The following is a 14,914-nucleotide window of genomic DNA, read 5'->3' as shown; positions in this document are numbered from 1 at the left end:
TGAGATAGCAACTTAATATTAGTTCCAGCAGCTTTTATCTGGACCTTTGTCTCTCTCTCCCTCCTCAAATTGAAGTTTAAAAGGCTCATATAGAACATTATAGAGAAGTGCTCAATTGTACTGATATGAATAAAGCAGTGGAGGTGAGATAGAGGTTTTAAAATGATCATATAGGGCATTATAGAGAAGTACTGACCTGTAGTGGTGTGAATAAAGCATTTTGGGTGAGATAGTAACCTACTCTTAGTTCCAGCAGCTTCAATCTAGACATGTGTCTCTCTTCTCGCTCTACCCCAATACTGAAATGTACTGGGAAACACGGTGTGAATAAAGCACTTGGGGTGAGATAGGAACTTCCTATTAGTTCCAGCAACTTCAGTCTGGACCTGTGTCTCTCGCTTCTCTTTTGCTCTCTCAATCTAGAAGCCTTAAATGATCAAATAGGACATTATAGAGAAGTACTATCATATAAAGCAGTGGAGGTGAGACAGGAACTTATGATTATCTCTGACAGCTTCACTCCAGATCCGTGTCTCTTCCTCTCTTTGTCTCTTCATTTAGAGGAACGCAGCTTCATTCCGGACCTGTGTCTATCCTCTCTCTATTCCACTCAAATAGACATTTTAGAGGATCATATAGGACATAATCAAGAAGTACTGACCTGCACTGGAGTGAAAAAAGCACTTGGGGTAAGATAGAAACTTACTATTAGTTCCAGCAGCTTCAATACAGATCTGTATCTCTGCTCTCTCTTTCTGTTTCTCTCGCTGCTCATTTAGAAGCTTAAAATGATCATATAGGACATTATAGAGAAGTTCTATCCTGTTCAGATGTAAATAAAGCAGTGGAGGTGAAACAGCAACTTATAATTAGCTCTGACAACTTCACTCCAGGCTGTGTCTCTCCCCTGTCTCCTCATTTAGAGGAGATGTAGCACATGAAGGATCTTGTAGAACATTATAGAGATGTACTGACCTCTATTGGTATGAAAAAAGCACTTGGGGTGAGATAGCAACTTACTATTAGTCCATCTTTCTCTCTCTTGTTTAGAAGAGGGCCACATAGAAGAGAAGTACTGACTTGCACTAATGTGAACAAAGAAATTGGAATGGGATAGAAACATATTGCTCCACTCTAGGCCCCTCTCTATCTCTCTCTCACACACACACACACACACACACACACATGCATCAGAAAGATAATGTAGAACATTATACAGGAGTACTGTACTGACCTGTACTGTTGAATAAAGCACTTGGGGTTGGATAGAAACTTACTGCTATCTCTAGTAACCTCTATCTATGCTATGTCTCTATCACAATCATAAGTAAGACCATGTAAAACATTATAGAGGAGTACTGTACTGACCTGTACTGTTGAATAAAGCACTTGGGGTTGGATAGAAACTTACTGCTATCTCTAGTAACCTCTATCTATGCTATGTCTCTATCACAATCATCAGTAAGACCATGTAGAACATTATAGAGGAGTACTGTACTGACCTGTACAGAATAAAGCACTTGGGGTTGTATAAAAACTTACTGCTAGCTGCAGTAACCTCTATCTGTGCCTATGTCTCTCTTACAAGCATCAGTAAGATCATGTAGAACATTATAGAGGAGTACTGTACTGACCTGTACTGTTGAATAAAGCACTTGGGGTTGGATAGAAACTTACTGCTATCTCTAGTAACCTCTATCTATGCTATGTCTCTATCACAATCATCAGTAAGACCATGTAAAACATTATAGAGGAGTACAGTACTGACCTGTACTGTTGAATAAAGCACTTGGGGTTGGATAGGAACTTACTGCTATCTCTAGTAACCTCTATCTATGCTATGTCACTATCACAATCATCAGTAAGACCATGTAGAACATTATATAGGAGCACTGTACTGACATGTACTGTTGAATAAAGAACTTGGGGTTGGATAGAAACCTACTGCTAGCTCCAGTAACCTCTATTTGTGCCTATGTCTCTATCACAAGCATCTCTAAGACCATGTAGAACATTATAGAAGAGTACTGTACTGACCTGTACAGAATAAAGCACTTGGGGTTGTATAAAAACTTACTGCTAGCTGCAGTAACCTCTATCTGTGCCTAGGTCTCTCTCACAAGCATCAGTAAGATCATGTAGAACATTATAGAGGAGCACTTTACTGACCTGTACTGTTGAATAGAGCACTTGGGGTTGTATAAAAACTTACTGCTGGCTCCAGTAACCTCTATCTGTGCCTATATCTCTCTCACAAGCATCAGTAAGATCATGTAGAACATTATATAGGAGCACTGTACTGACCTGTACTGTTAAATAAAGCACTTGGGGTTGGATAGAAACCTACTGCTAGCTCCAGTAACCTTTAGTTGTGCCTATGTCTCTATCACAAGCATCAGTAAGACCATGTAGAACATTATAGAAGAGTACTGTACTGATCTGTACAAAATAAAGCACTTGGGGTTGCATAAAAACTTACTGCTAGCTGCAATAACCTCTATCTGTGCCTATGTCTCTCTCACAAGCATGATTAAGATCATGTAAAACATTATAGAGGAGAACTGTACTGACCTGTACTGTTGAATAAAGCCAACTTGGGGTTGGATAGAAACCTACTGCTAGCTCCAGTAACCTCTATCTGTGCCTATGTATCTCTCACAAGCATCAGTAAGATCATGTAGAACAATATAAAAGAGTACTGTACTGACCTGTACTGTTGAATAAAGCACTTGGGGTTGGATAGAAACATACTGCTAGCTCCAGTAACCTCTATTTGTGCCTATGTCTCTATCACAAGCATCAGTAAGACCATGTAGAACATTATAGAAGAGTACTGTACTGACCTGTACAGAATAAAGCACTTGGGGTTGTATAAAAACTTACTGCTAGCTGCAGTAACCTCTATCTGTGCCTATGTCTCTCTTACAAGCATCAGTAAGATCATGTAGAGCATTATAGAGGAGTACTGTACTGACCTGTACTGTTGAATAAAGCACTTGGGGTTGGATAGAAACTTGCTGCTATCTCTAGTAACCTCTACCTATGCTATGTCTCTATCACAATCATCAGTAAGACCATGTAGAACATTATAGAGGAGTACTGTACTGACCTGTACTGTTGAATAAAGCACTTGGGGTTGGATAGAAACTTACTGCAATCTCTAGTAACCTCTATCTATGCTATGTCTCTATCACAATCATCAGTAAGACCATGTAGAACATTATAGAGGAGTACTGTACTGACCTGTACTGTTGAATAAAGCACGTGGGTTTGCATAGAATCATACTACTAGCTGCAGTAACCTCTATCTGTGCCTATATCTCTCTCACAAGCATCAGTAAGATCATGTAGAACATTATAGAGGAGTACTGCACTGACCTGTACTGTTGAATAAAGCACTTGGGGTTGGATAGAAACTGACTGCTAGCTCTAGTAACCTCTATTTGTGCCTATGTCTCTATCACAAGCATCAGTAAGATCATGTAGAACATTATAGAGGAGTACTGTACTGACCTGTACTGTTGAATAAAGCACTTGGGGTTGGATAGAAACTGACTGCTAGCTCCAGTAACCTCTATCTGTGCCTATATCTCTATCACAAGCATCAGTAAGACCATGTAGAACATTATAGAAGAGTCAACTGTACTGACCTGTACAGAATAAAGCACTTGGGGTTGTATAAAAACTTACTGCTAGCTGCAGTAACCTCTATCTGTGCCTATGTCTCTCTTACAAGCATCAGTAAGATCATGTAGAACATTATAGAGGAGTACTGTACTGACCTGTACTGTTGAATAAAGCACTTGGGGTTGGATAGAAACTTACTGCTATATCTAGTAACCTCTATCTATGCTATGTCTCTATCACAAGCATCAGTAAGACCATGTAGAACATTATAGAGGAGTACTGTACTTACCTGTACTGTTGAATAAAGCACTTGGGGTTGTATAGAAACTTACTACTAGCTGCAGTAACCTCTATCTCTATGTTTTTACTTATTTTTCCACCTAAATGCTATTGATTCTGACAACACAGGGCAGCATTGTGGTCTGTTACCATGGAGAAACATAGATCTAAAGAGTAGCTGTATACCCAGCTGTATATAGCAGCATAATCTTTTCACGAATAATATCTGCGGATTTGGCTCGTTCTTTATCTCAGATGCCTTGGAGTGACCAAAACATTAGGAAAAAGCAAAAATTCAACATTTCATATTCTCTATTCTCGAAACAATGGTGACAATTCTCGCCCCGGACTACAACCGTCCAAGGGGGTGAACTTACCCAAAAGAAGAAATTGAAGAGAAACAGCAGATACTTGACACAGACGGTGCCCCTGTCATCCTTCTGCTCATCCAGATCGTGCCCCATCTCCGCCGGATCTAAAAATAAAACCGTCAATGACTTAGTAACCGCTCCGGCAATCTCGTAAACGCTTCACGGAGAATATTTGCATCTAGTAAACAATTGATTCTCCTTTTCTCTGCAGGATAAATACACCAAGACCAATAATGTCTTAAAGGGATTGTCCACTCATTCTTATCTTGTCATTTACTATAAACAAGTGACTCATTTTCTCATATACTTTCTATAGACAAACTCCAAATCCCCTGGACAAAATCTTTACTGATAAATTGTGCTGTCTGTTATCAATCCCATGATGCCTCAGCACATCGTCACAACCACCGTCGGACTGGAGTTCCATGGGGCCCACCCGATACAATTGGCTTTCACCTTATGAGTGTTTTTGCCTGAATCTGCTGAACTGGTCCTGAGTCTTGTATCAGCTCCGTTACTATCAGTTCGAAGAGTTAAATATCTGATTAATAATAGACTTAATTTTGGCATTTTACCTAAAAAAAAAAAATTTGGTTCCAGATTGTAGCTTGATGGAAGAGAATTATCCAAAGACCATTTCAGCTGATATATAATTCATCAGGGCGATCGATACATATCTGAGAACCGATGCAGATTTTTTTCTTGTCGTGAAGCCATGGACTAAGCAGAAGGTTATTTCAAGAAGAGATGTTCTACAATGTTCTATTTTAGTCTTCGAATCCTCCAAAAATTGGGGAGATTTTTGTTTTTTTAAAACCAAGGAGGGCTCCATAATGAGAACTTTGACCTTAAATCCCAGAAATGTATTGAGACAAGATGCAACCTCGTAGCAAGTTCTCTTCGTGGGGTCTTGGTCTGGAGACTATAGTAGGGGGTATTTTTCAAAAATATAAAAAAAAAACACCTGCTTAATAGATATTCATTAGGAATTGGTTAGGAGAAAAAAACATTAAGGCAAAATGAGACATTTCTATTGGTTTGGACATCAATCGGCAAGACCTACTTTATCAACTGTGTAGGAGGTTGACGTTGCAAATCCTTCTTCGAGCTTCGAGATACCCAAGTCCTCTTTGGCTACGAACCAGTCTCCGTCATGAACAGTCGGACTAGAAATAATACATCCCATAAAAAGGGTGAAGCATTTCTTGGTTTGATCATGATCTTCCCATTGGAAATGACCATGTTGTTTTAAACAATCCGTGACATCAAAAACGTTGGATGCTCTGGTTCTCAAAAAGTTGACCAAAAATTCTCTAGGTTGGTCAACATCAAAATTAGATGGTAAAGATCTTTTGCAACCATAGGAACCTTTTGTTATGGAAAGATGGTCCTGATGAAATTTCTTCATTAATTTAGCTTGAAATTCCAGGAAAAACACTGACCATGATCTTCCCACGTTGGCTCCTATCAGTGGTGGTCTATATTAAGCAGCAAATTACTGGTAAGTTTTGGATTTTGATGTAAAAATCAGCAAACCTAAAGTTTTTGGAGCCAAAATTTGATGGCTAGCCCAATGGGTAAGATACTGAAAAGTTCAAAAAATGTTGTAGGGTCATGGTTAGAACCTACTAAAGAAAGATGGTCCAAAGAGATACACTTCTATTAGTGGTGGTCTATATTAAGCAGAAAATAACTGGTACATTTTTGATTTTGATGTAAAAATGAGCAAATCTAACGTTTTGTGAGCCAAAATTTGATGGCTAGCCCAATGGGTGAGATACTGAAAAATTGAAGAAATATTGTAGGGTTGTGGTTAGGACCTACCAAAGAGAGATGGTCCAAAGAGAGACAAAGGGTGTTCTTTAGACAGGGTCATGCTCAAGAGTGTAAGTTGTGGAGTTGCATGTGGTCCCAAGAGACCAGTACTATGACAGCAGGGGAACTGGTACAAATTTTCATTCAGGACTCAAGTTACATACCTGATCAAATTCATTGAGGCCCTCAAAGAAGTTGAAGAATCTGCTAAGAATTTCCAGATCACAGGACATCTTCAGATTTATCGGACAAAACTATCAGCATGAGGGGGTCTGGCACAACATCAAGCAGGTGTTTTTGAAATATTTGGCCATCATATGGTCTTCTGGTGCTCTGGTGGATCATTTATTAAAGAAGAGACAATGTTGACGTCCTACAGCAAATCGTAATGATGTGATCCCCTTTTCTACAGGTAAGGGGTCAACTACACATTTTTGTGCAACAAGTCTAAACCATCCATCAACTCAATTGTAGAGACTCGTTGACCCTCAAATGGTCTTCTGTTGCTCTGGTGGCCACTTACCTGTAGAAGTGAGAACATTCAAGTCCTATAGCACAGTGTCATGATGTGACAGGTAAGAGGTCAACTTCATATTTTTGTGCGACAAGGTTTGACCATTCATCGACTCGATTGTACAGACTCTTAGACCATCAAATGGTCTTCTGTTGAGCTGGTGGCCACTTACCTATAAAAGTGAGAACACAGTCCTACAACACAGCGTAATTATGTGATCCCCTTTTGTACAGGTAAGAGGTCAACTGTACATTTCGTGCAACAAAGCTCAACATCCATCAACTCAATTGTACAGACTCTGACTATCAAATGTTCTTCTGGTGGACCAGTTGCCTATAGAAATGAGAATATTGAGGTCCTACAGCAAAGTGTAATGGTGTGATCCCCTTATGTCCAGGTAAGAAGAAAAATTCACATTCTTGTGCAGCAAAGTTTAACCAATCATCAACTCAATTGTACAGACTCTTTGCCTGTGTAATTATCTATATTTCTAATCCACGATGAGAGAATAAAGCCTCTGTTGACCTGAATTGGCCATACCTACTGCCGCTAAATTACCTATTCTCCGGCAGTGAAAGGAGGCTCAAACAGGCAGAAAGAAAATCACACGTTCAATTGGTGGTTCTTTTTTTTTAACTTAAATTACCAGATCTGTGTGCAATTCCATCTCACCTCATGGGGAATTGCAATTTCAATAAGTCATGAACTCAATAAGTGTTTTCGCGTGGGTGAAATACATCCGAAACGAGAGACTCGGCTGGCCTAAAACTTTGTTACGTGCTGAAATATTTCCAATTTATTGGCTGAAAATGAACTAATTTTCTCGAGTTATTAGAAAAATTTAGACCTTTTTTTTTTTAGAGTCCACTAACTTATATTTTTCACATATAGGGGCTCATTTACTAAGGGTCCGCGGAGCGCATTTACATTGGGTTTCCCGACAATTTCCGTTTTGTGCCACATTTAAGAGGGACTTTTTGTGCATGCGATCGGATTTTGGGGCATCGGCACCGGCTTGTACGTGACACAAAACGGGGGGCGGGCCGTTCGGCAACCCGACTTATTCGGACTACGCGCGGGATTTAACATTTCAAATTGTGTAGCAAGACACGCACTTACAAGCACCGGGAAGAAGAAGGTGAACTCCAGCGGAACTCAGTGGGGAAGCGACGAATGCAGGAACTCGGACGCACGAGCTTTGTGAATCGCGCCAGACTTCATCTTTGTCGGACCATCCAGATCGGGAGTCGCGACAGGACCGGGTAAGTAAATTTGCCCCATAATGATTTTTATGTGGGATTTGCTCCAGTAGAGAGAAGGATCTAGTCAATAGATGTCCACTCTGCTTCAAGAACGGGTTAGTTCTCCTTATGGGGATTGCCTTTGCTGGCCATCTTAAAGACCATGGATGACCTCCTGGGGACTCTGGGTAAATAAGTTCTCCAGGGTTGGAGAAAATTATGCCTTCAGTGCTACCTTAAATAAGGCAGCTCTCGATATAGCACTGTCTAACGTTCAAGAAGCTGGTAGCCTGCAAAGGCAATCTCCATAATCTAGACATCCATGGCGTCTCACACAGTCAAACCAGTTCGGTAGCAATACTACTTCCAAACCTGGAAAGAGACTGGTCTTGAGAAACCATTGTGTAGACTTGTTTAGGTTGACACCACCAGTGGGTAAATTGCCAATACCAGTGGTCTCTCCTAATTGTCCATTACCATCAACGATGGGACACATCCATCTTGGTTGACCAGACCATATGTTATGTTGACCAAACTCACACTCGTCAAACATCTAGGTCTATTGTCACCAATATTGGGCAAATCTGTCTAGGTTGTCCACATCCATGTTACATTTCGGTATTTGATTTGCCCTGACTACTGCCACCTATACAATAGAGATAGACTTTACCACCACCTCACACATGTGGATATGAACATTTTATACTGTAGGGTCTACTGCACGGATTCAGGGGTACTTTGAATTTTCTTTCTAGCCCCGACGGTTGCTGAGATATCAGGACTGGTATCAGATCATTATAAGCCTCTGTACTGTCAGAAAGGAAGTGATGGAACAGAGGAGTTTGTTATGGTAATCTTCCGGGTAGCTCAATGTGAGAGAAGATTAACACACGCCCCCTCCTCTGCTCCAGCACCTCCTCTCTGACACAGGAGACACTGGGGCAGATTTACTTACCCGGTCCATTAGTGATCCAGCGGCGCATTCTCTGCGGTGGATTCGGGTCTTCCGGCGATTCACTAAGGTAGTTCCTCCGACGTCCACCAGGTGTCGCTGTTTCGCTGAAGTCCGCCGAGGCCCGCCGGAGTCCACGATCCATTGCTGGGTGCAGCTAAGCGCGTGTCCAGTGACACTTTTTTTTAAAAAATGCGTCGGTTCTTCCGAATCCGTCGGGTTTTCGTTCGGCCACGCCCCCCATTTCCGTCCCGTGCATCCCGGCGCCAATGCGCCACAATCCGATCGCGTGCACGAAAATCCCGGGGCAATTCAGCAAAAATCATTGCAAATCGTAAATATTCGGGTAACACGTCGGGAAAACGCAATTCGGGCCCTTAGTAAATGACCCCCAATGGTCAGATACCAGGACTGATATCTTAGCAACTTCCTTGCTTGAACTTGATGGACAAGTGTCTTTTTTTAACCGTATAAACTATGATCTGTACTATGAACTGTGGGGGGCTAGAAAGAAAATTCAACTGCCCCTGAATCTGTGAAGCAGCCCCTAAAATTATATGCACATCTACAAGTGTGTGAGGGGGTGAAAGGTCCTTTTTAAGACTTCATAGTGTATTTATGTCTAGGTTGACAACGCAAGTAGGGTCAACCTCACCTGGAGTTAAGCCAGTCCAACATTGTCCATCAGACATGTCTGCAGGATAAGACTACACACAGAGTTTGCAGTCTGTAACCATGGAGACACATAGGTCTGCATAGGAGCTGTATACACAAAACGGAAAGGCACATATCAAGCCCCCTGGCCAACACTATGTTGACTCAGATACTTCATTTAGAGAGTTAAAGTCTCCATCTTATTCAGAATCCCATATTTTAGCAAAATCTACTAAGCATTATTACATGAATAACAGAAACATGTTCACATGTTACATGGGACTTCACATAGAGTTACAACCTACTGCATGTATCTTAACTTAGAGAACTGAGGTGCAGTCCCAAAATGATGAATGACAAATTCAGCTCTAAAGACATTTCCATAGAGGCATTGAGATAAGACAATTAAAGGCAATGAGAAACAGGATATCCCTTTAATTAACACAGACAAACTATTCTACGTAACATCTTACCCTAATAAAAAAAAACCTTTTCTCAATGGCCAACCATCGTATAAATTAACATAATTTGCATTATGATCTCCGACAAGGTCAACGTCTGCAGTTTTACATAGGACTGCAGGTCACTATATGAGTAGACACATTCAGCTTTGCTACATCCATATATAGTACGACTAATAACACAAGTGACATAACATACTACACCACACACACATGATATAACCAGTATTACAGTGACATAACATACTACACCACACACACATGATATAACCAGTATTACAATGACATAACATATTACACCACACACACATGATATAACCAGTATTACAATGACATAACATACTACACCACACACACATGATATAACCAGTATTACAATGACATAACATACTACACCACACACATATGATATAACCAGTATTACAATGACATAACATACTACACCACACACATGATATAACCAGTATTACAATGACATAACATACTACACCACACACACATGATATAACCAGTATTACAATGACATAACATACTACACCACACACACATGATATAACCAGTATTACAATGACATAACATACTACACCACACACATATGATATAACCAGTATTACAGTGACATAACATACTACACCACACACACATGATATAACCAGTATTACAATGACATAACATACTACACCACACACATGATATAACCAGTATTACAATGACATAACATACTACACCACACACACATGATATAACCAGTATTACAATGACATAACATACTACACCACACACATATGATATAACCAGTATTACAATGACATAACATACTACACCACACACATGATATAACCAGTATTACAATGACATAACATACTACACCACACACACATGATATAACCAGTATTACAATGACATAACATACTACACCACACACATATGATATAACCAGTATTACAATGACAAAACATACTACACCACACACACATGATATAACCAGTATTACAATGACATAACATACTACACCACACACACATATGATATAACCAGTTAACCAGTATTACAATGTCATAACATCGGTTTTCTACGACCCCCCCCCCCCCCCGCTCTCGTCTTTACTTACCGTCTTCTCGTGTTTACCGTCCAAGTGGAGGATTTTATGTGTCCTCCGCGGAAAACTGAGCTAAACGTGGTGTAATCAATGTTGTAGGTTTTTTTTTTTTTTCCGAGAGCCAGCGGCTTTATTGAGCATGAGACAGTGGCTTTTAACGAGGACGTCTCATCATTAGGCTGACGGAGGCAGATCCTGCGTTACGAGAGAATCAAGGGGAAGGTTAATTGAACTTTTTACTTGGGTGCACTCCAACTTTTTCAAGTAGAGTCAAGGCCCGGATGGTAGTTGACTGCTGCCATCTGTTGACGGATGTCTATATTTGCCACCAAATAAAATAGAAAAATAAAATTACTGTATATACTCGAGTATAAGCCGACCCAAGTATAAGCCGAGGGCCCTAATTTTACCATAAAAACCTGGTAAAACCTATATTCTTTTTACTCGAGTATAAGCCGAATTTGGGTTTTCAGCACATTTTTTTGTGCTGAAAAACTAGGCTTATACTCAAGTATATATGGTATATAAAAAAATTGGGACCTCAAAGGAGAACACTGGTCAGAGTGATGATTGAGTGATCACCTCAATGAGATCTTCTCGGAGCGTCAAGAGACCTCTATAAATTTGAGTGCAGTGAGGACAATTAATGTCCACAAATGGTGGACCAGAAAGAAATGATTTATTATTTTTGCTGCCCCCTTACCTGTAATTTTATCATAGAATCCCTTTAAGGAGAACCTTTTACCATCATCTCCATCAACTACAACTCTATGGGGGTCATTTACTAAGGGCCCGATTCGTGCTTTACCCGAATATTTCCGATTTGCGTTGATTTTTCCTGAATTGCCCCGCGGTTTTGGCGCACACGATCGGATTGTTGCGCATGCACGCGACGGAAATCGGGGGGCGTGGCCGAACAAAAACCCGACGGATTCGGAGAAACCGTCGCATTTTAAAAAAAAAAGTGTCGCTCGACACGCACTTACCTGCACCCAGGGTAGGACGGTGAACTCCGATGCAATCCGATGGTCTTCAGCGCAGCAGCGACACCTGGTGGACGTCGGAGGAACTGCCTTAGTGAATCCCGGCCTGACCCGAATCCTCCGCAGAGAACGCTCCGCTGGATCGCAACAGGACCGGGTAAGTAAATCTTCCCCTATATATCCTTTAATAGTTGCCCCTCCATTGATTATGGCACAGTTCCCAAGTTATCAAGCTAATTATTTTTGGTTCTCTACTGTCAGATGGGCTGGAGCAGGCAACCTGGCTCCACCCATTTGACAGTAGAGAATTGAAAATATTGTTGCTCAGAAATTCAGAATCAATGGAGTGAGACCTTCTATCGGAATGAAAATTTTTTTGATTTGATGGAGGGGTTGAAAAATCCTCTGAGGAACTCCCTGGGGTAGTATTGTGATCCGAAATGGACCTGTGTGTGTATGGTCCCCCTCGCTGGTGTGTTGCTGAAAATCCCTCCTTCCGGAAAATAGAGGCCAGATAATCTAGACCACAAAAATCATATAAAGAGACAAAAAATTGTGTGTGCAAGACTCAGGGCCGGCGCCAGCACTGGGTATACCTGGGCAAGTGCCTGGGGCCTAGAGCTGCTGGGGGGGCCCACATAAATCTGTACACAAGGAATCCATGAGGTTGGGGGAAGCTTATATAAAATAACCACGAGGGGGCTGTTTGGAATGATAAACTAGGGAATATTTTAGAGAATAGGGGACTGTTTTAGTTACTGCCTCCACTTGAGTTCACTGCAAAGGGGCCCACTGAGGCTCTGTCACCCAGGGGCCTACTGAAACTGGCTGCCGACTATATAAGCCAGATTACAGCCTGATAAATGGAGTGTGTGCCTGTGCTTGGCTCATTTAAAATGGCTACAAAGCAAAAGTCTTGTATACACAACAATCCACTTGGCTGTAAGTGTAAAGGACCCCTGACCGGTGGCTCAGACCCTACTGTAGGTACAAAGGTCCTGCTGTGGGGATATCACCTGGGTACGAAATCTGAGGATAGTTGTCTATCCCTGAGGAAGGAGCCTTTGAAATTTTTTACACGTAAGGAGCTGTGTGATGGGTTGTTTTCTGCGTAACAAATTGCACTGCATAGGGACGGTATTTATTATCCCATGCCGTGTACTGGGAAGCTTGAAAAACATTCCAAATGCAGTGAAATTGGTGCAAAAAGGAATTTGCAACATTTTCTTGTGGGATTGGATGTTACAGCTTTCACTGTGCACCACAAATTACAGGTCTCCTTTATTCTTTGGGTCGGTGCGATCAAGGGGATAACAAATTTGTACAGGTTTTATAATGTTTTCATACATTTACAAAAATTAAAACCACTTGTACAAAAATTTTTTTTTTAGATTTCACCATCTTGTGGAGCTAATAACTTTTTCATACTTTGGTGTATGGAGCTCTGGGTGATGTCATTTTTTGCGACTTTTGATGACGTTTTCAATACTACCATTTTTAAGTCTGTACGACCTTCTGATCACCTTTTATAGATTTTTTTTCTATTTTTCAAAATGGCAAAAAAGTGCCATTTTCAAAATTGGGTGCTATTTTCCGTTAGGGGGTAAAACGCAGTGAAAAACCGTTATTATATTTTGATAGATCAGGCATTTTCGGACGCGGTGATACCTAATGTGTTTATGATTTTTACTGTTTATTTATATTTACTGTATATACTCGAGTATAAGCCTAGTTTTTCAGCACAAAAAAAATGTGCTGAAAACCCAAACTCTGCTTATACTCGAGTAAAAAAAAATATATAAAAACTCACCTATCCATCTTCCCCCGCTGCTGGCTATATACTGGGGCAGGGGTCTGGCTATATACTGGGGCAGGGGTCTGGCTATATACTGGGGTAGGGGGCTGGCTATATACTGGGGTGTATGGGCTGGCAGGCTATATACTGGGGGGTAGGTGCTGGCTATATACTATGGGGCAGGGTCCGTCAGGCTATATACTGGGGCAGGGGGCTGGCTATATAGTGGGGTAGGGGGCTGGCTATATACTGGGGCAGGGGGCTGGCTATATAGTGGGGTAGGGGGCTGGCTATATACTGGGGCAGGGGGCTGGCTATACACTATGGGGCGGGGTCCGGCAGGCTATATACTGGGGCAGGAGGGCTGGCAGGCTATATACTGGGGGGCAGGTGCTGGCTATATACTATGGGGTAGGGTCCGGCAGGCTATATGCTGTGGAGGCTGTGACCAATGCATTTCCCACCCTTGGCTTATACTCGAGTCAATAGGTTTTCCCAGGTTTTGTGGTAAAATTAGGGGCCTCGGGCTTATACTTGGGTCGGCTTATACTCGAGTATATACGGTATATCACTTCTAGGGAAAGGGGGTGATTTGAATTTTTAGGTTTTTTTATGATCTATCTACAGGTCATCCTCCTTGTATATGGGATAATATCCAGTCCCCATACACATTCTTTTCCAATCCTATGAAGAAAGCTGAAATCTGCAAAATGCAGTAAGAAAAGTGGGAATCCTATGGATAGTAACATATTTATCTCCCTGTTCCGTGGCCCAGAAATCCCATTATTGTCCGAGAATCACCACACAGCGGCGGCTGATTTATAACCATATTATAGCATTTATTTATGAGGTGAACTACATCTGTTCCTATAATTACCCCCATGCTTCATGCATGAATATTAATAACCGTCCTATAAAAAAAATGTACCAAACACTTCGAAACACCAGAGAACAGGCTGGGAACAACAGATTCCATTCAGGATTTGGGATCAACATCACCATTGTGCACCTCCTTACACCCACATATGTAAGCATCAGAGATGGGGGGTCTCTTAAAGAGGAACTTTCATCACCTCACACATGTTAAGATGATGATACCATCCGTAGGGGCTATTAGATAGAT

General features: G+C 41.2%; 1 protein-coding gene across 1 annotated transcript in view; it reads right to left on the bottom strand.

The window, feature by feature from the left end:
* Positions 1 to 11,184, bottom strand: part of LOC140126223 (tetraspanin-11-like) — a 44,579-nt gene extending 33,395 nt beyond the window's left edge. Inside the window, exons 1-2 of the mRNA XM_072145430.1 lie at positions 11,026 to 11,184; positions 4,284 to 4,381 (exon numbers count right to left, since the gene is read on the bottom strand). Of these exons, the coding sequence (XP_072001531.1) occupies positions 4,284 to 4,370 (87 nt within the window). The 5' untranslated portion in view covers positions 4,371 to 4,381; positions 11,026 to 11,184. The remainder of the gene's footprint in view (positions 1 to 4,283; positions 4,382 to 11,025) is intronic.
* Positions 11,185 to 14,914: the final 3,730 nt, after the last annotated feature.

Source organism: Engystomops pustulosus, chromosome 4 (genome assembly GCF_040894005.1).
Source record: "Engystomops pustulosus chromosome 4, aEngPut4.maternal, whole genome shotgun sequence".
NCBI classification, from domain to species: domain Eukaryota; kingdom Metazoa; phylum Chordata; class Amphibia; order Anura; family Leptodactylidae; genus Engystomops; species Engystomops pustulosus.
Note: the sequence above shows the minus strand (reverse complement) of the source record. Positions and strands in the feature narration are given on the sequence as shown.